Genomic DNA, 24,517 nt, shown 5'->3' with positions numbered 1-24,517 from the left:
TGAATTTGGAAAAGAATGAAGATTTTCCTAACGGAGGTCAGAAAAGACAAGATTCTTGCTTCCTGTCTTACTCTCCAGTCTGCCTTCTGTCCATCTGTGGCACAATGCATGGAAGTTATTGGTCTGCTGGTGGCATCCATGGACATCGTTCCTTTTGCTCAGTTCTATCTACGTCTGCTGCAACTTTGTATGTTCCGTCAATGGAACGGAGACCATTCGGATTTATTACAGAGGATAAATCTGGACCCTCTAAAAAGAGACTCCAGTAGTGGGTGTCACAGGAACATCTGTCTTGGGGTACTTGCTTCCTGAGACCTTCCTGGGAAATCATGACTACAGACGCCAGCCTGTCAAGCTGGGGTGCTGTTTAGGGTCTTTTAAAGGCTCAGGGCCTGTGGTCTCGGGAAGAGTCCTCTCTTCCCATAAACATCTTGGAGTTGAGAGCGATCTTCAATGCCCTATCAGCGTGGCCTCAACTGTCTTTGGTCCGGTTTATAAGATTCCAGTCGGACAACATCACCTCAGTGGCTTACATCAACCACCAGGGAGGGACGCAGAGTTCCTTAGCCATGAAGAAGGTGACTTGCATTCTGCAGTGGGCCGAAGCCCACGATTGTCTCCTATCTGCCATCCACATTTCAGGAGTGGACAACTGTGGGAGGCGGATTTTCTAAACAGACAGTCCTTTCATCCCAGGGAGTGGGCTCTCCACCCAGAAGTGTTCTCTCAGATAAACCTCCAGTGGGGGGTTCCAGAGTTTTGAAACGCCAAGGTTCCAAAGTACGTTCTGATAGATGCTCTTGTGGTTCCTTGGAGGTTTTCTCTGGCATATCTGTTTCCTCCATTTGCTCTCCTTCCACAAGTCATTTCTCGTATCAAACAGGAGAGAGCATCAGTGATCCTAATAGCTCCTGCATGGCCTCGCAGGATCTGGTTCGCGGATCTAGTAAGGATGTAGTCTCTACCTCTTTGGAGGTTACCTCAGAGAAATGACCTTCTACTTCAGGGTCCTTTCCTCCATCGAAACCTAGGTTCTCTGATGCCGACTGCTTGGAGATTGAACACCTAATTCTGTCTAGACGTGGTTTTTCTGAAGCAGTCATTGAAACTATAATTCAGGCTCGGAAACCTGTTACTCGTAAGATTTACTATAAGATATGGCGTAACTATCTTTATTGGTTCGAATCTAAGGGGTTTTCCTGGAGCCGGTTGAGGATTCCCCGGATTTTGTCTTTTCTTCAGGATGGCCTGGATAAGGGTTTATCGGTCAGTACCCTAAAGGGTCAGATTTCTGCGTTATCTATCCTTTTGCACAAATGTCTGGCAGACTTACCAGATGTTCAAGCCTTCTTGCAGGCCCTGGTTAGAATCAGGCCTGTATTTAAGCCTGTTGCTACCCCGTGGAGCCTTAATTTAGTTCTTAAAGCTTTGCAGCAGGCTCCTTTTGAGCCGATGTATGTGGTTGATATAAAATTGTTATCCTGGAAGGTTTTGTTTCTTGTTGCTATTTCTTCCGATCGCATAGTGTCTGAGCTTTCTGCTCTGCAGTATGATTCCCCGTACCTTATTTTTCATGCAGATAAGGTGGTCCTTCGTACTAAATTGGGGTTTCTCCCTAAGGTGGTTTCAGATCGAAACATTAATCAGAAAATTGTTGTTCCTAATCCTTTGTCTCATAAGGAACGTCTTTTGCATAACTTGCATGTTGTGCGGGCTCTAAAATTTTACTTACAAGCTACTAAAGATGTTTGGCAATCTTCTGCAATGTTTGTTGTTTTCTCTGGAAAGTGTAAGGGTCAGAAGGCCACTTGTACTACTCTGTCTCTCTGGTTGAGAAGTTTGATTTGTTTGGCTTATGAGACTGCTGGACAGCAGTCTCCTGAGAGGCTTACGGCCCATTTCACTAGGGCTATCTCCTCTTCTTGGGCTTTCAAAAATGAAGCTTCTGTGGAACAGATTTGCAAGGCGGCAACACGGTCCTCTCTGCATACGTTTTCCAAATTCTACAAATTTGATACTTTTGCCTCCGCCAAGACTTCTTTTGGGAGAAAGGGTTCTTCAAGCAGTGATGCCTTCTGTTTAGGTCCTCCTGCCTCCCTGTTCATTCCGTGTCCTCTAGCTTGGGTATTGGTTCCCACTAGTAATTTGAATGATGTCGTGGACTCTCCATGTCATAGGAAAGAAAACAAAATTTATGCTTACCCGATAAATTTATTTATTTCCAGACATGCAGAGTCCACGATCTCGCCCTCTTTTTAATTATATATCAGCAGTTTTTTTTGAGTAAACCTTAGGCACCTTTTCACCCTTGTGTTTCTTCTTTTTCCATTTTTCTTCGGCTGAATGACTGGGGATTTTGGGTAAGGGAAGTTACACTTAACAGCTTTGCGGTGCTCTTTGCCTCCTCCTGCTGGCCAGGAGTTGAATATTCCACTAGTAATTGGAATGACATTGTGGACTCTCCATGTCCGGAAAGAGAGAAATTTATCAGGTAAGTATAAATTTTGTTTTTCTCATATGAATTCATAGGGGTGCCAATAATTGTGCCACACATACAGTATATTTAACAAAGATTTTTATTGGGGGGGATAAACCTGTGTTGTATTTGCAATTGTTTTATATCTATGAGAGCAGAGTATTTTTATGTATTTTTTGAACAAAAGATCAAAAGGTTAAACAATAAAGATAATTTTTCACAGCCTTCTTTGCTTATATTTACCAAGGGTGCCAATATTAGTGGAGGGCACTGTATGTACCCAATTTGCTTTGCCCAGTAATGTGCCATATTATTTACTCGAGGAACACTAGAAACAAACGTTTTTATTTCTTCTGCTTTGGGTCATTAGATAATGCATAAAAATAAATACTAACAGGTGGGATCAGACTGATATTTTTCCGGAAAGTTCTCATCTGTGAAAATCACTGAGCTGTTGTTCGTTCCTGGCAGATTGCTTCACTTTCTGTATGTATTTGAAATATGACCCTGGGGAAGTCTCCCTAAGTGTGATGAAGGACCCCTTGCCCAATGTGCTTAGAGGGATATGGCTGCACCTCACTGATGAGGCCCAAAGAAGGCCAAAAAAAAGATTGTCTGGGGGTTGTAATGTTCCTTGTTCAGAGGGATTGCTTGGTATTTCGGGCTGGACTGACCTTGTTAGATGGGATCAGACTGAGATATATTCAGGAAAGTTCCTCTCTGTGAAAAGCACAATTGGGCTAAAATAGGCTGCTCCCATGTGGTAACTTGCAATAGAACAAGCGAATGAGCTGTTCGTTCCTGTTAGAGCGCTTCTCTTTCTGTATGCATTTAATTAAAAATAACTTAAGAGGATAATTTTGTAGCATGACAAATTGATAGTTTATTTGTCCTGTGAGATTTAAGCACTTCTATGTTTTTTTAACCAAGCAAAAGACCTGTTTGGTGGAAGTAATTTAGCACTCTGCTACATTCAGTGAGAAAATGTCTCTCCCACTAATCCTGATATTAGTTCTGTCTTTATAGCTAAGTTCCTTACTTCTAAAGCCATACCAAGGTAGTGCTGAAATCTCACAGGAAGGGGCAATTAGTAGTTGTAACTTGTAAATCAGACACATTTGATAATTCATTTATAAAATATGAACATTTAAATCAGATGAATTTCCTATAGTATATGCATTATGGCAGCTCTGTAAATCCTGGAGATTTTATTATATAACTGAGTGCAATTTATCTTTTTTACACAGACCCTTGTTGATGAAATATCAAAAGTGAAATGCGTTGATAATTTGCGCACAGTAGACAGTGATGTTGCGGAGCGCTCGGAATCCAGCTGGGGAAGTGTGCTGTGTGAGCTGAGTGACTTGAAAGCTAAAAAACTGAAAGAGAATCAGCTGATTAAATTGTACCAGGACGCGCTTTCTGTGGCTAAACGATCACTGCAATGCTTGGCTAAGGATAACGAAAACCTAAAAATGTGAGTTTCAATACTTACACACATACTTCTGTACTCTACATGGGAATGTAATTATCACTAAGGTTAGAAGCGTAATAATTTTATGTCTGAAGCACAAAACACTGAGCGTATTGCTAAAAGTCTACAACTGATAAACTAGAACACAAAGCTGCTTTCCGTTAATAATTAAAGAACCATTCTAGCTAAAAAAAAAATAATTACATATTTGTTAGAGCATGTCATATTAAAACAAGTGACACTGCAAATGTTTAACAGCCACAACGGAATTAAACACATAGTTAAAAGACCACTCAAGAGCTGCAGAGAACTGCTGTTTAATTCTTTTGTTGAGGTCAAACACATAGACTTGCAGTGTCACATGTTTTAAAAATGACGTCTAATGAATTTGAGTATATCCGTTTTCACTAGAATGGCCCTTTAATACTATGGCAAATCTTCCATAATTAATCCTCCTTAAGCTCCTTATGAGAAGGCTAATCTCCTCAGTGTGTTTAATTTGGTCTCTTTAACCACTCGGCTGCCAGTGGGGGCTGCGCAATGAGTTGTTCTCCTCTCTGGCTGCCAAGGTGTTAACTTTGTATTTAAATAATGTGAAATTGTTATTCTCCTAGCTCATCTGTCACCAACCAGCCTCAGCAGAGGAGATAAGATAACAAGCTTGTTTGCCTATAATTTATATCATGGTAGCACCTATTGCTTTATGAAGATAAAACTTTACACAATTTTTTTTCAATATTTAAACAACTAATATATGTTTAAGAACTCACATGTGCAGATTATTCTCAGGCTAATCTTTGCTTTAGTTACATCATTTTATGTAGTATTTATTTAGCGTGTTATGTCTCTGTTATGCTAATCACGCACTTTTCTGCTACATACACATGAAAATGGGGCTTATTGGTTGCCATATATTTTTTTTGCAGGGGCATCACAGAGAGTCATGCAAGTTACCTAGAAAGATTAAAAGATTTCCTCACCAAACTAAAGATGGAAAGGGAATATATGTATAAACTGAAAAGAGAACAAGCACATATCTACGCTTCTGGAATATCCGCACTGGAAACAGAAAAGATCGCTAGTGATGTTAAACAGTTGGATGACTGCTGGGATCAACTAGAGCTGTCTGCACAAAAGAAATACGATCAGTTTGTAAAAGAATTAGCGGAGTTGACATTTATTAAACAAAATATCTATAATGTGCAGAATAAGATACAAATGCAGAAGGATCTGATTGAAAAGTCTGTACCGTCACAAAGATTTGCTCAGAAGGATTCACTGATTCTGGCTGCAGACTTGCAAGTCCTGAGACATTTATATTATTACATAAAGATTGTTGTGGATCTGCAGATGAAGCAAGCATTAGGGCAAAATGAGAATAAAAAATTGGAAATTGCTTTAGACAATTTGCAAAGTCAACTGGATGATCTGGAGAAACTCGCTAACGACAAATCATTGACGCAAGCCTCAGTAACACACATCTGGTTAGAGGAAGCGTCTATAAAACCTCTGTTTAAGGCGCTCATTTGGGTAAAGACATTACAATATAGAGACAGTATTGATCAGGGAATTGCTCTATTCCCAGAAGATGTTGCCAAACAAATCTCTGACTATAAAATCTTGTACGAAAAACTTCTGGCCACAAAATCCACAGTAGACTCTTCTATTGAGTCCAAATATAATATCTCAGAAGGGGATTTGCCAGAGTCTGAAAACTTAAGTCCCTTTGTTTATCAATTGCAAAAACTATTTCAGGAACAAATTACCAAATCAAATGAGCGATTACAGGTGTTGGAATCTGGTCTGGTAAAGAGAAAAGAGCTATTTTCTGAAATAGAAAAACTGGAAGACTTGCTGCGGGGTCTGGGGGCTGAAGAAGCTCCAGTCAAAAAGAGAATATTTACAGCAGAGGAGTTGTATGAGGAGCTGAATTGTGCGAAAACCAAGACAACGGAGCTGGGGGAAATTGAAGGTCTTGTGCTGACGCTTCTGAGGAACAGCCAGAGATATAACCAGGAGCTAAAGGCTTCTGAGCAGTTATACCTAAATGACGTATTGAGAAGTCTGAAGAGTAAAGCCAGACATCTCTGCACACTGGAGGAGAACAAGGTTTTTTACATGGAAAGAATTTTGAGCACCTACAATGAGTTTCAAGAAATGACAAACTACTTAAATCAGGAACTGAACAAGGTGCAGAAGTTAGAGCTGGGCAACGAGGGGACGGACAGCTGTGCGGACAATGCTGAGAAATTACAGAGTGTGCAGAGCACCAGTGTGTATTGTCAGAACCACTTAGCTCAGATACGTGGGTACAAGGAGCTGTTTGAGGACAATTCGCTTCACTGGGATAGTTTTATTGTTGAGAACTTACAGAGTAAACTTCAAAACATTAAAAAACAGTATGAAATGCAAGAACCAACTCCAGTGTGTGATCCAGACAAGTACAACGTTTTGTTAGAAAATATACAAATAATGTTATCTGCTCTACAAAAGCAAACAGATGCCATTCAGGGTGAATTTGATGACATAGAGGCCCAGGTTGTACGTAACAAAATCAATGATATAATACTTCTAACCGCTGAGGCAGTGAGTGTGTTGCCCAATAACCCAACTCCTGATGCGTCCTCTGGTCAAATTGAAGAACAAAAGATAAAAGTTTTACAAGATAGCCTGATTCAGCTACACCAGAATCTCAGCCAAATCATAAACATTTCACCAACAAATAAAGGAAACATTTATTATCAACTGGAACACGCTTTTACCATTCTTAAAAAGATTGACTGCGAGGTCCAGCGGCCGTTGGTTATTGGTCTGGAGATGCATAAAGCTGAGGAGGAGCTGAAACGCCTGGAAGTTCTCTATGAGATAAGCAAAACCAAGTTACACGAGGTGAGGTCTGCGCTACCGTCAGAAATCAATGAAGACCTGAACAATCAGCTGGAGGATTTAAAGGAGATAGAGAATCATCTGGAAAAGAGCATATCCTGGCGCATTGTAAGTATTCCTACACACTACAGCTTACTCTTTATCTATGAAATACATTCTAGATTAAGGACTTTTTTTACCTTTGTATTTACCTGATAATGGTGACAGTTTCTTTAATAAAGGGACAGTAGCATACGCACATATGCTGCAGCTTTCCCATGTACCAGCATCTCACACCTGCTCACAATGTCCCTGGTGGCTTCTTTGACACAAATGATACAAACCACAGTTAGCAGAAGCGTTGACTGAATGATCAGTGAAAGTTTTTACTAAGTGCTTGCTTTCTATTACAACTGTGGTGTAAAAACGCTACTTGCAATTGTAATGCACTAATTCACATTGCCACTATTTTGTCCCCTTACAGAAACAGGGCACTAAAATGTTCCTGTCATTCATTTGTTGAAACTAAAAGCTGTTTAAATACAGCATCATCAGCTGTGTTACTGATTAGCTGATTGGCACTGTCTGCTAATGTTCATTTGCTGTGACTTCCTGCTTATTGGTTAAAGGGACAGTCAAGTCCAAAAAAAACTTTCATGATTTAAATAGGGCATGTCATTTTAAACAACTTTCCAATTTACTTTTATCACCAAGTTTGCTTTGTTCTCTTGGTATTCTTAGTTGAAAGCTAAACCTAGGAGGTTCATATGCTAATTTCTTAAACCTTGAAGGCCACCTCTAATCTAAATGCATTTTGACAGTTTTTCACCACTAGAGGGCATTAGTTCATGTGTTTCATATAGATAACATTGAGCTCATGCACATGAATTTACCAAGGAGTGAGCACTGATTGGCTAAAATGCAAGTCTGTCAAAAAAACTGAAATAAGGGGCAGTCTGCTGAGGCTTAGATACAAGGTAATAAACTCCATGGGCATGAGCACAATGTTATGTATATGGCACACATGAACTAGCGCTGTCTAGCTGGGAAAAGCTGTCAAAATGCATAAGATAAGCAGTGGCCATCAAGTAAATTAGAAAGTTGTTTAAAATGACATGCTCTATCTGATTCATGAAAGTTTAGTTTTGACTTTACTGTCCCTTTAAAGGGGCAGAAAAAGTGTTTTCTATAACTCCCATTACTTAGAGCTTTAAATAAGTGAAGCCGTGTTCGAGCTTAAGTGCTTCCTCTTTTTAGAGTTTATTACATTTTATTTTTAAGAGCAGCTTCGCCGCCCACACCAATCCATCAGCTCACCAGTCCCTAAGGTAGGTGTATGTGTGCACGTGCAGTAGTAACTGATGATGTCACATATGGCTTTGCCAATACAAGGATGGATTTGATTTAAATCACTGGTCAGTAAGACTCATAGTTTTCTACCTAAAGACTAATTATTGCTGGTTGTTTTAATATTTACAACCAGATAAAATAATGATTTAAATATCAGAAAATGACTGATTTGGTTATATACCTTGAGAAACACATGGGGCTAGAATACAATTGGCTCACTATTGTTAGCGTAGGATGCGATAAGCAATATCGTGTGCACTCAAGCACAAACAAAATTTGCGCTCACCAGATTAGCACGCCTGAAGACCTACAGTAAAGTGTAAGGATTAAAAAAAATTTGCATCAAGCACAACATAAATATATTAAATAAACTATTAAGAATTGCTAACTTCAATGCCCGTTATTGAAATATTAAATAAGAAATATTAAAAAATATGAATAACAATTATTAAAAATTATTGTACATACATATCATCTATCGATTAATTAGAATTGTTAGCAGCATGTATAATAATTTTTAATAATTGTTATTAATATTTCTTTCCCATTGGCATGGAGAGTCCATGAATCCATTCTAATTACTAGTGGGGAATTCAACTCCTGGCCACCAGGTGGAGGCAAAGAACACCCCAGCAGAGCTTTTAAGTGTCACTCCTATTACCCATAATCCCCAGTCATTCTTTGCCTTGTTCATCAGGTGGATGTGTGAAGATGGTGTCTGAAGATATCTAATCCTTTTTTTTTTTTTTTGCAAGTTAAATTACTTTTTATTTTATTATTTTACATAAAGCCATAACGTAACTGAACGGACTATGTAGCCATACATTAACATAACCACTTAACTGAAAGGTACTTGCAGCATATATATTTATATATAAAAAATATATATACAAAGAAAAGCAGCATTTAACAAATGTCAAAAAACAACACAAGATTCAGACATTAAAGTTCAACATATTTTTTTAAGGTTCAACTCCAAGAACGAGTTCAACAAATGAGTGCAGAGCAAGTGAACAGTTTAAAGGACAGTATATCAAACAAGCTATGAAGTGTCAAATCCGTGTAGAGGAACAGTCAGCATTTCATAACACATTCAGATAAACTGGCAAATAACTAACAGACCTGCACATCGCACTAATTCTGTCATAGTTATTTGACTATTTAACAGGTCACGAAGTATGAAATGACAAAACTTTCCTTTTGTAAGTAATTCTGGAGAGGAGGGAAAAGAACAAGTGCTAACATATCTTGCAATAATTTTGGTCCTCCGTCCAGCAGATTTGATTGTTTACGCATCATGCTCCATTTTCTCTTTGCTCCCACACTGCCCTAAACTGGGCTAACAAAAAACGGTGTTGAAGATACAGTAGCAGATTAATGTTGAGTGACGTGTCCTAAATGTCACCCATGAATTCCTTCCATATGAGTGATTAACAAGTGGCAACTGAGCAGCATGAACCAGTTGCAGCATCACATGAATAAAGCAGTTGCTGGCACATTCACATTGGAAGAGCTGAACAGCAAATGCAACAAAGACAACTCCACGTGGATGTCTACAGCATAGAGCATTCTATCAAATGAGCAGACACTGAGCATTAACGTCCACCATCAGTAACATATCTGTGCTATACTCCAAGTGTCAGTGAACATAACATGAATATCCACATAAGTCAGACAATTCTTTAGAAATCTAGTGGGGTCCAGAGATGATGAAGGACAAGGTGGTTCCACGCAGGTACAAATTACACCTTAGTGGTGACAACAGCATCCAGATGCTAAACATTGCTCTGATCCAGCAGCTAAATGTTTATATAAACATTTTCCCCATATTCATAATGACACCCCTGGTATTCTTCCACTCCATTGTATAGATAGCACAGATTGGGCAGCCGACTGTGACCTAGATCAATCTAGTGATAGAGAAGTCTGTTACAGCCTGCTTTTAGTTTGGTCCTACTGCAAGGTTTCCTCTATCACTATACTGCCTTACGGTGGTATTCTGGGGGTGCAACTTCATAGTCACTTGCGCTGAACAATGTAGCAGAATTCTTGGCTAGATACTTAAGAAAGTCATGAAGGTAGTTCAGTAGCAATGCCAGACTTTTTTCATCCAAAGGAGTATATGACAACATGGCTCCTATTCGTACAAAGAGTCGAAGAAGGTGGGGTGCACCATACACCTGGGACATTGGAGCATCTGGATGGTCAGCTAGGATGTCCGCATACTGGGGACGCTCAAACTTATAAAGCAGCTGTGTCCAGCATGACGTTGAAGTATTCCTTAATTCCAGCCACAACTTCATTCACTGCATACTCCTTATTATCAGTGTTCCCCCTGGATTTCTTGTATGTAGCATACTCTTCCAGAATAGTTTCCACATTCTTTTTGGCAGGAAGATTAAAGAGCTGTTTCTGACGAGTGATGAGATCCCAGTCATCAACAAGCCAGGGCTTTAATTCTTCAGGAATCTTTACCTTCACTTCAACCCTGTTCATAAAAGTTTCCTCACTTTCAACGGTGGGATCCACACGCGCTCGCTTCTTGCGTGGCGGCTGGGGTGTGTCACTGGTGCTGCTGCCCTCCCCACTCCCAGGGGCTTTTTGTTTGTTTTTTTTTTGTTTTCACTTCTACATTCTTCTGTTGAAGTGCAGCTGCTTTCTTTCCTGGGGCTGCTGCTCTCATCTTCCCCTCTGCATACTGATCTTGATTGGCCTTCTGAAGTTCTTTCTGCTTTTGCAGGTTAGTGTCCACGTATTTGAGTACCCTGCTCTCTGGAACCCACTCATCCCAGCCCTGATCTATATCACACTCCTATCCTCGCTCATGCTTGGTGACTCTTTAGTTGCTCGCAGTGTCCATTCTTTTGTGATGCCTGGTGCCCTGTGATGAGTGATTCTTATTCCAACCGCTGTAGTGAATGAAGTACTTCACCTGCTTGTTTTTGATAGCAACTTTCACACACTTTGCTTCATACAGGAGAGGCCCATGAAAACACAAGACACGCTCACTTCTCAACCCAAGCAGTGAAAACTCTGGAGTCTCCTTACTAAAAAAAACTTGCAATGACGTAAATGTCCATCAAAAGCAGGGGAAGAGCCTAACCATCTTGGAACCGGGGCTTAGGGTCCTGCTTCGGCGCCATTTATAAAGTCCGAAACTCCCGGGAACGGATCCGCCGCATCTACTCACCGCGCGGGCCCGCACGTCACCGCGCCCAATGCGCATGCACAGCCATCTAATCCTTTTATGGGTAGTTTCCCTGCAAGCAAGGATTGGAGCTATGCTGTGTCCGAATAAATCTCTTTAGTAAGAGTAATGGTGGCTTTTAGCAATTGGAAGACGGCGAGGTAGTCCTTGCTTACTTTCCAACATCTATGCTACCCCTATATAGAAAACCAGGGTTGGTTATTCTGTTTTTCTTGTTTCTTCAGGTCCCTGTCAGCGGTTAGATGAAGCTAACACACCTGGAGCTACTGTACAGAGGGATCTGTGGATTATGGGGACTGTGCATAGGAGGCTTATAGCTTATAGAGGATGAAGGAAATTTAGCATGTATCTATACTAAATATTCTCTCATTCTCCTATCCCTACCCGATCAGTTTTTAAGTTTTTCCCTTTTAATAAGGGACTCTATTATGTGTGCCCTGGATTATCTCAGGACTCCTTTTATTTTCCTCTGTGGGTAATGGGATAAGTTTAGACTCGTTTAGTCCGTAATGGCTACCGCTAGGACATAGTTGATCGTTACTTGAGTCCTAGTCTTCTAGGTGTCAACTTATAAAGTACAAAGAGATGTGGCATTATAAGTAGGGGCCGGACATTTTGCTTTTAGATTAATTATGCTCTCTATATTCTTGTTTGCCTTTGTATTTTTTCCAGTCTGTGACGCAGGAAAATTTGAGCGCTGCAGCGGAGGTCTGCCTTTTTTGCATGCTTGTTTTTCATTTGTGTGATAGGAATTGCACTATGAAAGTTTAGCTGAATGTTCACACCATAGTCAGTCTCAGAAGAGTACCTGTGTTTGGTGCTGGGGTTTGGATCCACCGTCTAGGCGTATTTCATTTGGACTAATGGTTTTTATTTTGCCGCCATTGTACTTTCAGCGGTGTTACACACTTTATCTCAGATCTTGAGATGATGCTCTCCTGTAGAGGTTTTGTCCAGGGGGACATTGTACGCTTTCCTCTGTACTGTTGATGCAGAGGGCACATTCCTCTCCGTGAGTCCTTGTTTTTCTGGCTATAAAAAATATAATATGGCAACAGCGGTCCTTATTTTTTTTTCAGGGAATTATTTATTTTCAAGATGTGGTCTCAGGGGCTTTTTCTTATCTAAAAAAAAAAAAGCGTACTATGTTATATACTTTACAAGCTGTCCATTTCTTTAGTGGATTCTTTAGTATGTGCAGTTCTCTCCAGTATTTGTGTTCATATGTATTGCTAAAGGATAGCCACAATGTGTATGAGAACTGATCCTTCTGGGTGGAAGTTAAAAAATTTGTTTTTATTTTACATTCAGAAATATAACATTTATTTTTCAGGACGTCTTTCTCCTGACTATACCTTGTATTTGCCGCCATGTTGTGACAGCTCAAGGAAAATACATGCTTATTTTATATTATCTATATTGATTGAGGGGCTTACTATAATTTCTTTTACAAGATATGACGAGTCCACGGATTTCATCCTTACTTTTGGGATATCGCCTCCTGGTCAGCAGGAGGAGGCAAAGAGCACCACAGCAGAGCTGTATATATAGCTCCTCCCTTCCCTCCCACCCCAGTCATTCTCTTTGCCTGTGTTAGTGATAGGAAGAGGTAAAGTGAGGTGTTAGTTTAGATTCTTCAATCAACAGTTTATTATTTTTAAATGGTGCCGGTGTGTACTATTTTTTTTCTCAGGGCTAGAGCTTCTGGCTTTAAGCAATGGAACTGGGGATATTCTCTCATCTGTCATCACGCTCCCATATTGATTGCTGCCCTGCTGATAGTCTTAGCAATTATTATCTAAGACTTTATTGTCCCCACAGACGTGCTGGAGGTGAGGAAAGGGAACATCTTCATTGTGTGGGACTGCTTCATTTTGCGTTCAGCTTGGAAGTATGTACAGTTGGTTTTTTTCTGGGGAGACTAAAGTATCTCAGAACAGACAGGCATTTATTCCCTGCACAGGGAGAGGGTAATCGTTCTGCATTACAGGGTATGTGCATAAATATTACCTTTGTTTATGAGTCAATCAGTAGCCTAATAATGGGTTAACCAGGGGCTATTGACTTTTACTATGGGCCTGACGCTGGGGGAATGTGGCATGCGTAGCAAAGTTTTTATTTGCTTGATAATTGTTGTGTGTTTATGTGAAGGGGCACATAGGTGATTCATGGTACTATATGAGACCCAACATGTTTTTTGTCCCATGCGGTTCTTGCTAGAACCGGGGATGTTAGTTGCGCCCACGAGGGGCGGGGCTTGATTTCGCACGCTCAGACGTGCATTTTCTGTCCAGATCCGGCCTTGGAGCAGCATGTAATCTAGGCTCCGGTGTGGCCTAAGTCGCTTGTGCTTATAATCTTCATAAACGACTTTAGGAGCGCCGTCCACGGCTAGCCAGTGTTTCGGTTTGGGACAGGTAGGCGCCACAGCAGAGCTGTGGAGAGGTGCAAGGGACTAATTTAGTCTTAAAAAATTGTTCAATAGGTAATCTCTGACAGTATACTTTCGTTATATGTTTTAGGGTGTTTTTCAGAAAACTACCAATATTGTTATTGCAGTTTAGTAAAACATAGCAATAAACGCTTATGCGGCTTTAATTTTAAAGAAACAGTGCACCCGCTTTTTGTTTTTTTTCTAAAAGCAATCTAAAGTATTTGCCTTTTTGAATTTTAGAGAAACCGACCAATTTTGCTATTGCTAGTTTGTTTGTCATGGCTGAACTTCAGGAAAGTACATGTTCTATGTGTTTAGATGCCAATGTGGAACCCCTCATTACTTTTTGTCCCTCATGTACTGAGAGGGCTTTATAGTGTAAAGAACAGATTTTCTTGAATGCAAGTATGTCTAAGGATTCTTCTCAGACTGATGAGAACCAGGGTATGCCGCATCTTTCTCCCCAAGCGTCACAACCTTTAACGCCCACCCAAGCGACGCCGTGTTCCTCAACCGCGTCCACTTCATTCACTCTGCAGTATATGGCTGCAATAATGTCCTCCACTCTTACAGAAGTTTTGTCTAAGTTGCCAGTGTTACAAGGCAAGCGAGGCAGGACAGAGGCTCATGTGGTCCCTGCGACTTCTGATACTTTTATGGCTATCTCCGATGTACCCTCCCAGGGCTCTGAATTGGGGGGTAGGGAGAACCTGTCTGAGGGGGAACTGTCGGATTCAGGAAGTGCATTGCCCCAGACAGATTTGGACGTCATGGCCTTCAGGTTTAAGCTTGAACACCTCCGTCTGTTACTGTGGGAGGTTTTGATGACTCTGGATGATTGTGACTCTATTGTGGTACCACCAGAAAAATTGTCTAAGATGGACAAATACTTAGAGGTTCCCTCTTATTCTGACGTCTTTCCGGTTCCTAAGAGAATTTCGGAAATTGTTACACGGGTATGGGAAAGACCGGGTATCCCGTTCTCACCTTCCACTATTTTTAAGAAAATGTACCCTATAGCTGACACCGTTCGGGACTCTTGGCAAACGATCCCTAATGTGGAGGGAGCTATATCTACCCTGGCTAAGCATATGACTATCCCTATTGAGGACAGTTGTGCTTTCAATGACCCTATGGATAAAAAGTTGGAGGGTCTTCTAAAGAAGCTATTTGTTCATCAAGGGTTTCTATTGCAACCAACGGCCTGCATTGTACCAGTCACAACTGCGGCTGCCTTTTGGTTTGACGCCTTAGAAGAGTCTCTTAGGACTGAGACTTCTTTAGAGGAAATAATGGATAGAATTAAGGCCCTTAAGCTGGCCAATTCTTTTGTTACGGATGCCGCCTTTCAGATCACCAAATTGGGGGCTAAGAATGCAGGATATTCCATTTTAGCGCGCAGAGTCTTATGGTTAAATTCTTGGTCTACGGATGTGTCCTCTAAATCCAAGCTTTTGGCCATTCCTTTCAAAGGAAAGACCCTGTTCAGGCCTGATTTGAAAGAGATAATTTCTGACATTACGGGAGGTAAGGGTCACCTCCTACCTCAGGATAAAACATCTAAGCAAAGGGGTAGACAGAGTAATTTTCGTTCCTTTCGAAATTTCAAGGGAGTCCCGTCTTCCTCTTCCGCTAAACAGGAAGGGAATTTTGCGCAAGCCAAGTCCACCTGGAGACCCAACCAGGCTTGAAAAAGGGTAAACAACCCAAAAACCCTGCTGCTGCCCCCAAGACAGCATGAAGGGGCGGCCTCTGATCCGGGACCAGATCTAGTAGGGGGCAGACTTTCTCTCTTTGTCCAAGCATGGATACGAGACGTTCAGGACCCATGGACACTAGAAATCGTGTCTCAAGGGTATCAGCTGGAGTTCAAAAATTCCTTCCCAAGGGGAAGGTTTCTTCTTTCACGATTGTCTGTAGACCAGATAAAAAGAGAGGCATTCTTACGTTGTGTAAAAGACCTCTCCATTATGGGAGTAATTTGTCCCATTTGTGGTTCCCAAAAAAGAAGGAACGTTCCGACCAATTTTAGATCTCAAGAGTCTAAACAAATTCCTTAGAGTTCCATCCTTCAAGATGGAGACTATTAGGACAATTCTTCCATTGATCCAGGAGGGTCAATATATGACTACCGTGGAATAAAGGATGCATATCTTCATATTCCTATCCACAGAGATCATCACCAGTTCCTGAGGTTTGCCTTTCTGGACAAGCATTTTCAGTTCGTGGCACTTCCTTTCAGACTTGCCACGTCACCCAGGATATTTACGAAGGTTCTAGGGTATCTGCTGGCGGTTCTCAGGCCGCGGGGCATTGCAGTGGCGCCTTATCTAGACGATATTCTGATCCAGGCGGCGTTATGTCAGCTGACAAAGTCTCATACCGACATGGTTCTATCCTTTCTAAGGACTCGCGGATGGAAGGTGAACCTAGAAAAGAGTTCACTAACTCCACAGACAAGGGTTCCTTTCCTGGGGACTCTAATAGACTCTATGTCCATGAAAATCTTTCTGACAGAAGTCAGGAAGTTAAAGATTCTGAATACATGCCGATCCCTTCAGTTCAACCCTCGGCCATCAGTGGCTCAGTGCATGGAGGTAATTGGATTGATGGTGGCGGCAATGGACATCATTCCTTTTGCTCGTTTTCATCTCAGGCCACTACAGCTGAGCATGCTCAGTCAGTGGAATGGAGATTATGCAAATTTGTCTCCTCAGATAGATATGGATCAGGAGACAAGAGACTCTCTTCTTTGGTGGTTGTCGCAGAATCATCTGTCCCAAGGGACGTGCTTCAGCAGACCCTCATGGGTGATGGTGACAACGGATGCCAGTCTACTAGGATGGGGAGCAGTCTGGAATTCCCTGAAGGCTCAGGGTGTTTGGACTCGGTCGGAGTCTCTACTTCCAATAAATATTCTGGAGTTGAGGGCAATATTCAATGCACTTCAGGCTTGGCCTCAGTTGGCTGCGGCCAAATTCATCCGTTTTCAGTCGGACAACATCACGACTGTGGCTTACATCAATCATCAGGGAGGAACAAGGAGTTCCTTAGCGATGACAGAAGTATCCAAGATAATTCGGTGGGCGGAGGCTCACTCTTGTTATCTGTCAGCAATCTACATCCCAGGAGTGGACAACTGGGAAGCGGATTTTTTGAGCAGACAGACGTTTCATCCGGGGAATGGGAACTCCATCCGGAGGTCTTTGCCACCCTGATTCTCAGATGGGGCAGACCAGAGCTGGATCTTATGGCATCTCATCAGAATGCCAAGCTCCCGAGATACGGATCGAGGTCCAGGGATCCTCAGGCCTAACTGATAGATGCCTTGGCAGTGCCTTGGTCGTTCAACCTAGCTTATGTGTTTCCACCGTTTGCTCTCCTTCCCCAGGTGATTGCTTGGATCAAACAGGAGAGGGCTTCAGTGATTCTCATCACTCCTGCGTGGCCTCGCAGGACCTGGTATGCCGATCTGGTGGACATGTCATCTCAGCCACAGTGGAAGCTTCCATTAAGGCAGGACCTTCTCATTCAGAGACCCTTCCATCATCCGAATCTGATTTCTCTTCAGCTGACTGCTTGGAGATTGAACGCTTGATTTTATCTAAGCGAGGGTTCTCTGATTCGGTCATTGATACCTTGATTCAGGCACGTAAGCCTGTTACTAGAAAGATTTACCATAAGATATGGCGTAAATATCTTTATTGGTGCCTTCCAAGGGTTACTCATAAGATCAAGATTCCTAGGATTTTGTCCTTTCTCCAAGAAGGATTGGAGAAAGGGTTATCAGCAAGTTCCTTAAAGGGACAGATTTCTGCTCTATCTATTTTGCTACACCAACGTCTGGCAGATATTCCGGATGTTCAATCTTTTTGTCAGGCTCTGACTAGGATCAGGCCTGTGTTTAGACCTATTGCTCCTCCTTGGAGCTTGAATTTAGTTCTTAAGGTTCTTCAAGGGGTTCCGTTTGAACCTATGCATTCCATAGATATTAAGTTGTTATCTTGGAAAGTTTTATTTCTGGTTGCTATTTTTTCTGCTCGCAGAGTTTCTGAGCTTTCAGCATTGCAATGTGATTCTCCTTACCTTATTTTTCATTCTGATAAGGTAGTGTTACGTACCAAACCTGATTTTCTTCCTAAGGTTGTTTCCAACAAGAATATTAATCAGGAAATTATTGTTCCTTCATTATGTCCTAATCCTTCTTCTAAGAAGGGACGTCTGTTACATAACTTGGACGTGATCCGTGCCCTGAAGTTTTACTTGCAGGCGACTAAAGAATTTCGTCAATCATCTTCATTATTTGTTGTTTTTTTCTGGGAGATGTAGGGGCCAGAAAGCTACGGCTACCTCTCTTTCTTTTTGGCTGAAGAGTATCATCCGTTTTGCATATGAGACTGCTGGACAGTAGCCTCCTGAAAGAATTACGGCTCATTCTACTAGGGCTGTGGCTTCCTCATGGGCATTTAAAAATGATGCTTCTGTTGAACAGATTTGCAAAGCTGCAACTTGGTCGTCTCTTCACACTTTTTCAAAATTTTACAAATTTGATACTTTTGCCTCGTCCGAGGCTGTTTTTGGGAGAAAGGTTCTTCAAGCAGTGGTGCCTTCCATTTAGGTTCCTGTCTTGTCCCTCCCTTTCATTCGTGTCCTATAGCTTTGGTATTGTATCCCATAAGTAAGGATGAAATCCGTGGACTCGTCATATCTTGTAAAAGAAAAGGAAATTTATGCTTACCTGATAAATTTATTTATTTTACGATATGACAAGTCCACGGCCCACCCTGTCATTTTTTAAGACAGGTCTTAATTTTTGTTAAGCATGGTGAGCTGCCCTGTTTCCGGGTAGATGTAAATTCAGGTAAGTGCCTAATTTTATTTTCTGGGCTCAGGAAAATATGGCACTTCAATAGTTAAGTGGGACATGGAATACCAGTAATCCTATTTAGGGTTAATAGGATTGAGGTAGGCAGTGGATGCAGGCCCTGGGGACTATTTTTTTTTATTGTGGCTCAATTTTTATTCCGGGTTGTTCCAGATTGGTGGATGGAATCAGGAGTGTTTTCACATAATTGAAAGAACATTCATTATATTAGATAGCTCTCTGGTGCGAGAACTCTGTCGCCGGCTTTACATGGGAGTTAATGGCGGCCGGGTGGTTACAGTTTGGGTATGCCCACGATTAGGAAGGCGGGCTTTTTCTGAGACGGCAAGATAGTTGCGCGCCTTTCCGGTTTCTCTTCTCTGTCAGTTTCGAATCGGGTGTGAACAGCTCTGCTGGCAATCGCCTGTTTACCTGTTTTAGCAGCTCTGGGAAGTCTGGATCGTGTATAAAACCTTTAATCCGGTTGCCAGCAGGACAGGTAGGCACCTCAGCAAAGAGTGCTAAGGTGGAGACCAATTTTAGACCTCAAGAGTCTAAACAAGTTCCTCAGAGTACCGTCCTTCAAGATAGAAACTATTTGTTCCATTCTTCTCTTGGTTCAAGAGGGTCAATTCATGACAACAGTAGATTCTCATTCAGGAGCCGTCTTTTCAACAAGCAAACTCTGACACAGAGATGTTGCTATCTTTTCTGCACTCTCACAGATGGAAGGTGAATTTGAGAAAGAGTTCCTTGATTCCAGCTTCAAGGGTAGTGTTCTTGGGGACCATAATAGATTACTTATCAATGAAAATATTTCTGACAGAGGTCAGAAAAACAAAGATCTTCGACTCTTGTCTTGCTCTTCAGTCCTCTCCTCGGCTGTCAGTGGCCCTATATGGTGGTAATTGGTCTGATGGTAGCTGCCATGGACATCATTCTGTTTGCCCGGTTCCATCTCAGACCTCGGCATGCGGTTATGCATGCTCAAACAATGGAACGGGGATTATGCAGATCTGTCTCTGCGATTAGACCTGGATCAGGCGACAAGAGATTCTCTTCCTTGGTGGTTGTCTCAGGAACATCTCTCCCAGGGAACCTGTTTCCGCACACCTACCTGGGTGATCCTGACCACGGATGCCAGCCTGCTGGGATAGGGAGCAGTCTGGGGCTCGCTAAAGGTTGAGGGGATGTGGACTCGGGAGGAGTCTGTTCTCCCCATAAACATCTTAGAGCTGAGGGCAATCTTCAATGCTCTTCTGACCTGGCCTCAGTTAGCTTCAGCCCGGTTTATCAGGTTCCAGTCAGACAACATAACTTCAGTGGCTTACATCAACAATCAGGGAGGATCTCAGAGTTCCTTGGCCATGACAGAGGTAGCCAAGATTATTCAGTGGGCGGAGATACACAACTGTTGTCTATCTGCGATCCACATTCCAGGAGTAAACAATTGGGAAGCGGATTTTCTGAGCAGACAGACCTTTCACCCGGGGGAGTGAGAACTCCATCCGGAGGTGTTTTCCAACTTGATTCTCAAATGGGGACAATCGGAGCTGGATCTCATGGCATCTCGTCAGAATGCCAAGCTCCCGAGGTACGGGTCAAGGTCAAGGGATCCTTAGGCTGTACTGATACATGCTCTGGCGGTTCCTTGGAATTTCAGTCTAGCTTACCTATTTCCTCCGTTCGCTCTCCTTCCACGGGTCATTGCTCGAATCAAACAGGAGAATGCGTTGGTAATCCTTGCAGTATCTGGTATGCAGACCTAGTGGAGATGTCTTCTCTTCCACCTTGGAGACTTCCACTGAGGAAGTACCTTCTACTTCAAGGGCCCTTCCTTCATCCAAATCTCGTTTCTCTGAAGCTGACTGCTTGGAGATTGAACGCTTAATTCTATATAAGCGCGGGTTTTCGGAGTCGGTTATTGAGACCTTGATTCAGGCTCGTAAGCCTGTGACTAGAAAATTTTACCATAAGATATGGCGCGTTCTGGTGTGAATCCAAGGGGTTCTCGTGGAGTAGAGTCAGGATTCCTAGAATTTTGTCCTTTCTCCAGGAGGGTCTGGAAAAGGGTTTGTCTGCGAGTACTTTGAAGGGTCAAATATCTGCCTTATCTATTCTGTTGCATAAATGTCTGGCGGATGTACCAGATGTGTAATCCTTCTGTCAGGCCTTGGTCAGAATCAGGCCTGTGTTTAAACCTGTTACTCCTCCCTGGAGCCTTAACCTTGTTCTTAAAGTTCTTCAGCAGGCTCCATTTGAGCCTATGCATTCCTTAGATATTAAACTGTTATCTTGGAAAGTTTTGTTTCTTGTTGCAATTTCTTCTGCTCGTAGAGTCTCTGAACTCTCGGCGTTGCAGAATGAATCCCCTTACCTTATGTTTCATTCGGATAAGGTAGTTCTGCGTACTAAGTTTTCCTTCCTAAAGTGTTTTCGTATAGGAACATTAATCAAGGAATTGTTGTTCCTTCTTTGTGTCCTAACCCTTCTTCTCATAAAGAGCGTTTGCTGCACAACCTAGATGTGGTGCGTGCCTTGAAATACTATATACAGGCTACTAAGGATTTTCGCCAAACTTCCGCTTTGTTTGTCGTTTTTTCTGGGAAACGCAAGGGTCAGAAAGCTATGGCTACTTCTCTTTCTTTGTGGCTGAAGAGTATAATTCGCTTGGCCTATGAAACTGCTGGACAGCAGCCTCCTGAGAGAATCACGGCTCATTCCACGAGGGCGATTTCCTCTCCTGGGCATTCAAAAATTAAGCTTCTGTGGATCATTTTTGCAAGGCTGCAACTTGGTCTTCTCTACACACTTTTTCAAAATTCTATAAATTTGATACCTTTGCCTCGGCTGAGGCTTCTTTTGGGATAAAGGTTCTTCAAGCAGTGGTGCCTTCTGTTTAGGTTCCTGTCTTGTCCCTCCTTTATCATCTGTGTCCTCTAGCTTAGGTATTGATTCCCAGTAGTAATTACTGATGATTGGTGGACTCACCGTGTCATTAGAAAGAAAACAAAATTTATGCTTACCTGATAAATGTATTTATTTCTTGACACGGTGAGTCCACGGCCCGCCCTGTTTATTCAGACAGTCTTTTTGTTTTGTAAACCTCAGGCAACTCTGCACCTGGTGTTACTTCCTTTCTCTCCTTTTCCTTCAGTCGAATGACTGGGGGTTGTGGAAAGGGAAGTGAAAGTTAATCCTAGCATTTCACAAACGCTAGGATTGACTATTGAAACAAATAAAGGGGACTTTCATTCATGAAGTATAACATACTTCATGTAGAAATCTCCTTTATTTGTCTCAACCGGCTTGGCGCCGATGGGAGCTGGATTTACCGCACTGCTATTGGCTAAAAGGTAAAAACGTCACCTCTTAGGAAAATGTTTTTTTGCCGTGGCATTTGTTAGCAGCTCAAATCGCCGATCGGTTGAAACAAATAAAGGAGCTTTCTACATGAAATATTTTATACCTCATGAATGAAAGTCCCCTTTTTCGTTTCAATAGTCAATCCTAGCGTTTGTGAAACGCTAGGATTAACTTTCACTTTAACAGCTTTGCAGTGGTGCTCTTTGCCTCCTCCTGCTGGCCAGGAGTGATATTCCCAATAGTAATTACTGATGATCCGTGGACTCACCGTGTCACAAAATAAATAAATTTATCAGGTAAGCATAAATTTTGTTTTTCGTCTGTGTCTAGTATGTTTTCAATGTATCATACTTCACGTCTTAGTGTTTTTAGGACACTAATATACATAGTTATTTCTATGGTTTTAGGAATTCTATATTGTGGTTTTTCTCATATTGAGATATTTACTTTTGCTGGAACATGTTTTCATCTCATGCTCAATTTATTAGTGATTTTCAACACTAATGTATTTATTTCTATTAGTATGGTTTCAATGATCATCTTAGTGTTTTTAGGACACTAATATGTGTAGTTATTTCTATGATTTTAGGATTACAAGATGGTGATTTTTCTCATATTGAGATATTTTCTTATGCACGTGACGTGGCTCATGTTCAATTTGATAGTTTTTTTTAACACTAATATTTTTATTTCTATGTTCAATTTAGAAATATTAGGCTATCTTCTCATGTATGATTTAATGCATCATACTATGAGTCCTAGTGTTTTTAGACCACTAGTATCTTTATTCCTGTTTTTGTTTATAGGAGTACAATATTTTTATACTTCTAATGTTGAGATGTTATTGTTTCATGTCTTGGACATTCCTTGGCCCTTATAACTTGCTCATGGACTTTCATACCAGAATTGTTGGTTCGTTTTCCATTGTGGGCGCTTGGCATCTTAATTGTCTGATTTATTTTCATGAACGTAATGTTTTAGCTGGTTTTGGCTGCCATCGGGCAGCAGTTTAATATAAGTGAAGTTAAATATGTGTATGTTCTAGCCAGCTGTAGTAGCCTGGTGGTTAGCTTAGCTGCCTAGCAAGCGGAAGGTTTGCAGTTTGAAACCAGCTATAGCTACTTGCATCTTGAATGTGTGTTTGAAAGCTGTTTTAAACAATCTCTTTTATGGTAGGAGATTACTACTCCTTTGGTGGCATGTTAGTCACTGTGTTTTCTAACGGCTAGATAACGAGTTTTGCGTTATGAGTGAAAAAGCCTCATAACACTGCTTTTTCACTACCGCTGAAAATACCGCCGGTATTACGAGTTTGCCTGTCCAGCCATAAAACTCATAACTAAAGTGCTAAAAAGTACACTAGCACCCATAAACTACCTATTAACCCCTAAACCGATGCCCTCCCGCATCGCAAACACTAAAATAAAATTAGTAACCCCTAATCTGCCGCTCTCGACATCGCCGCCACTATAATAAACATATTAACCCCTAAACAGCCGTACTCCCGCATCACAAACACTAGTTAAATATTATTAACCCCTAATCTGCTGTCCCTAACATCGCCACAACCTACATTACTTTTATTAACCCCTAATCTGCTGCCCCCAAAATCGCCGCCATTATACTAAAGTTATAAACCCCTAAACCTAACCCTAAGTGTAACCCTAATACCCACTAACTTTAATATAATTAAAATAAATCTAAATAAAAATTACTATCATTAACTAAATAATTCCTATTTTAAACTAAATACTTACCTATAAAATAAACCCTAAGCTAGCTACAATATAACTAATAGTTACATTGTATCTATCTTAGGGTTTGTTTTTATTTTACAGGCAATTTTGTATTTATTTTAACTAGGTAGACTAGTTAGTAAATAGTTATTAACTATTTACTAACTACCTAGTTAAATAAATACAAACTTACCTGTAAATAAAACCTAACCTGTCTTACACTAACACCTAACCTTACACTACAATTAAATAAATTACATTAATTAAATACAATTAACTAAATTACAAAAAAACAAAACACTAAATTGCACAAAATAAAAAAGAAATGATCAAATATTTAAATTAATTACACCTAATCTAATAGCCCTATCAAAATACCCCCCCCCCCAAAAATAAAAAAAAATTAAAAAAAAACCTAGCTTAAACTAAACTACCAATAGCCCTTAAAAGAAATCAGCTCTTTTACCTGTAAAAAAAAATACAAACAACCCCCCAACAGTAAAACCCACCACCCACACAACTATACCCCCCAAATAAAATCCTATCTAAAAAACCTAAGCTCCCCTTTGCCCTGAAAAGGGCATTTGGATGGCCATTGCCCTTAAAAGGGCATTTAGCTCTTTTTCAGCCTAAACCCGAATCTAAAAATAAGACCCTACCAATAAACCCTTAAAAAACCTAACACTAACCCCCGAAGATCCACTTACAGTTTTTGAAGACCGGGAGAAGTCTTCATCCAAGCGG

General features: G+C 41.2%; 1 protein-coding gene and 1 pseudogene across 1 annotated transcript in view; one reads left to right on the top strand and one right to left on the bottom strand.

Annotated features, from left to right (window-relative positions):
- Window positions 1–24,517, top strand: part of SYNE2 (spectrin repeat containing nuclear envelope protein 2) — a 799,180-nt gene that overhangs the window by 433,728 nt on the left and 340,935 nt on the right. The window contains exons 47-48 of the mRNA XM_053697281.1: window positions 3,724–3,953; window positions 4,877–6,944. Coding sequence (XP_053553256.1) covers window positions 3,724–3,953; window positions 4,877–6,944 — 2,298 coding nt within the window. The remainder of the gene's footprint in view (window positions 1–3,723; window positions 3,954–4,876; window positions 6,945–24,517) is intronic.
- Window positions 9,108–11,382, bottom strand: LOC128644745 (mortality factor 4-like protein 1; annotated as a pseudogene).

The sequence above is a fragment of the Bombina bombina genome, chromosome 1, assembly GCF_027579735.1.
Source record: "Bombina bombina isolate aBomBom1 chromosome 1, aBomBom1.pri, whole genome shotgun sequence".
Taxonomy (NCBI): Eukaryota; Metazoa; Chordata; class Amphibia; order Anura; family Bombinatoridae; genus Bombina; species Bombina bombina.
Note: the sequence above shows the minus strand (reverse complement) of the source record. Positions and strands in the feature narration are given on the sequence as shown.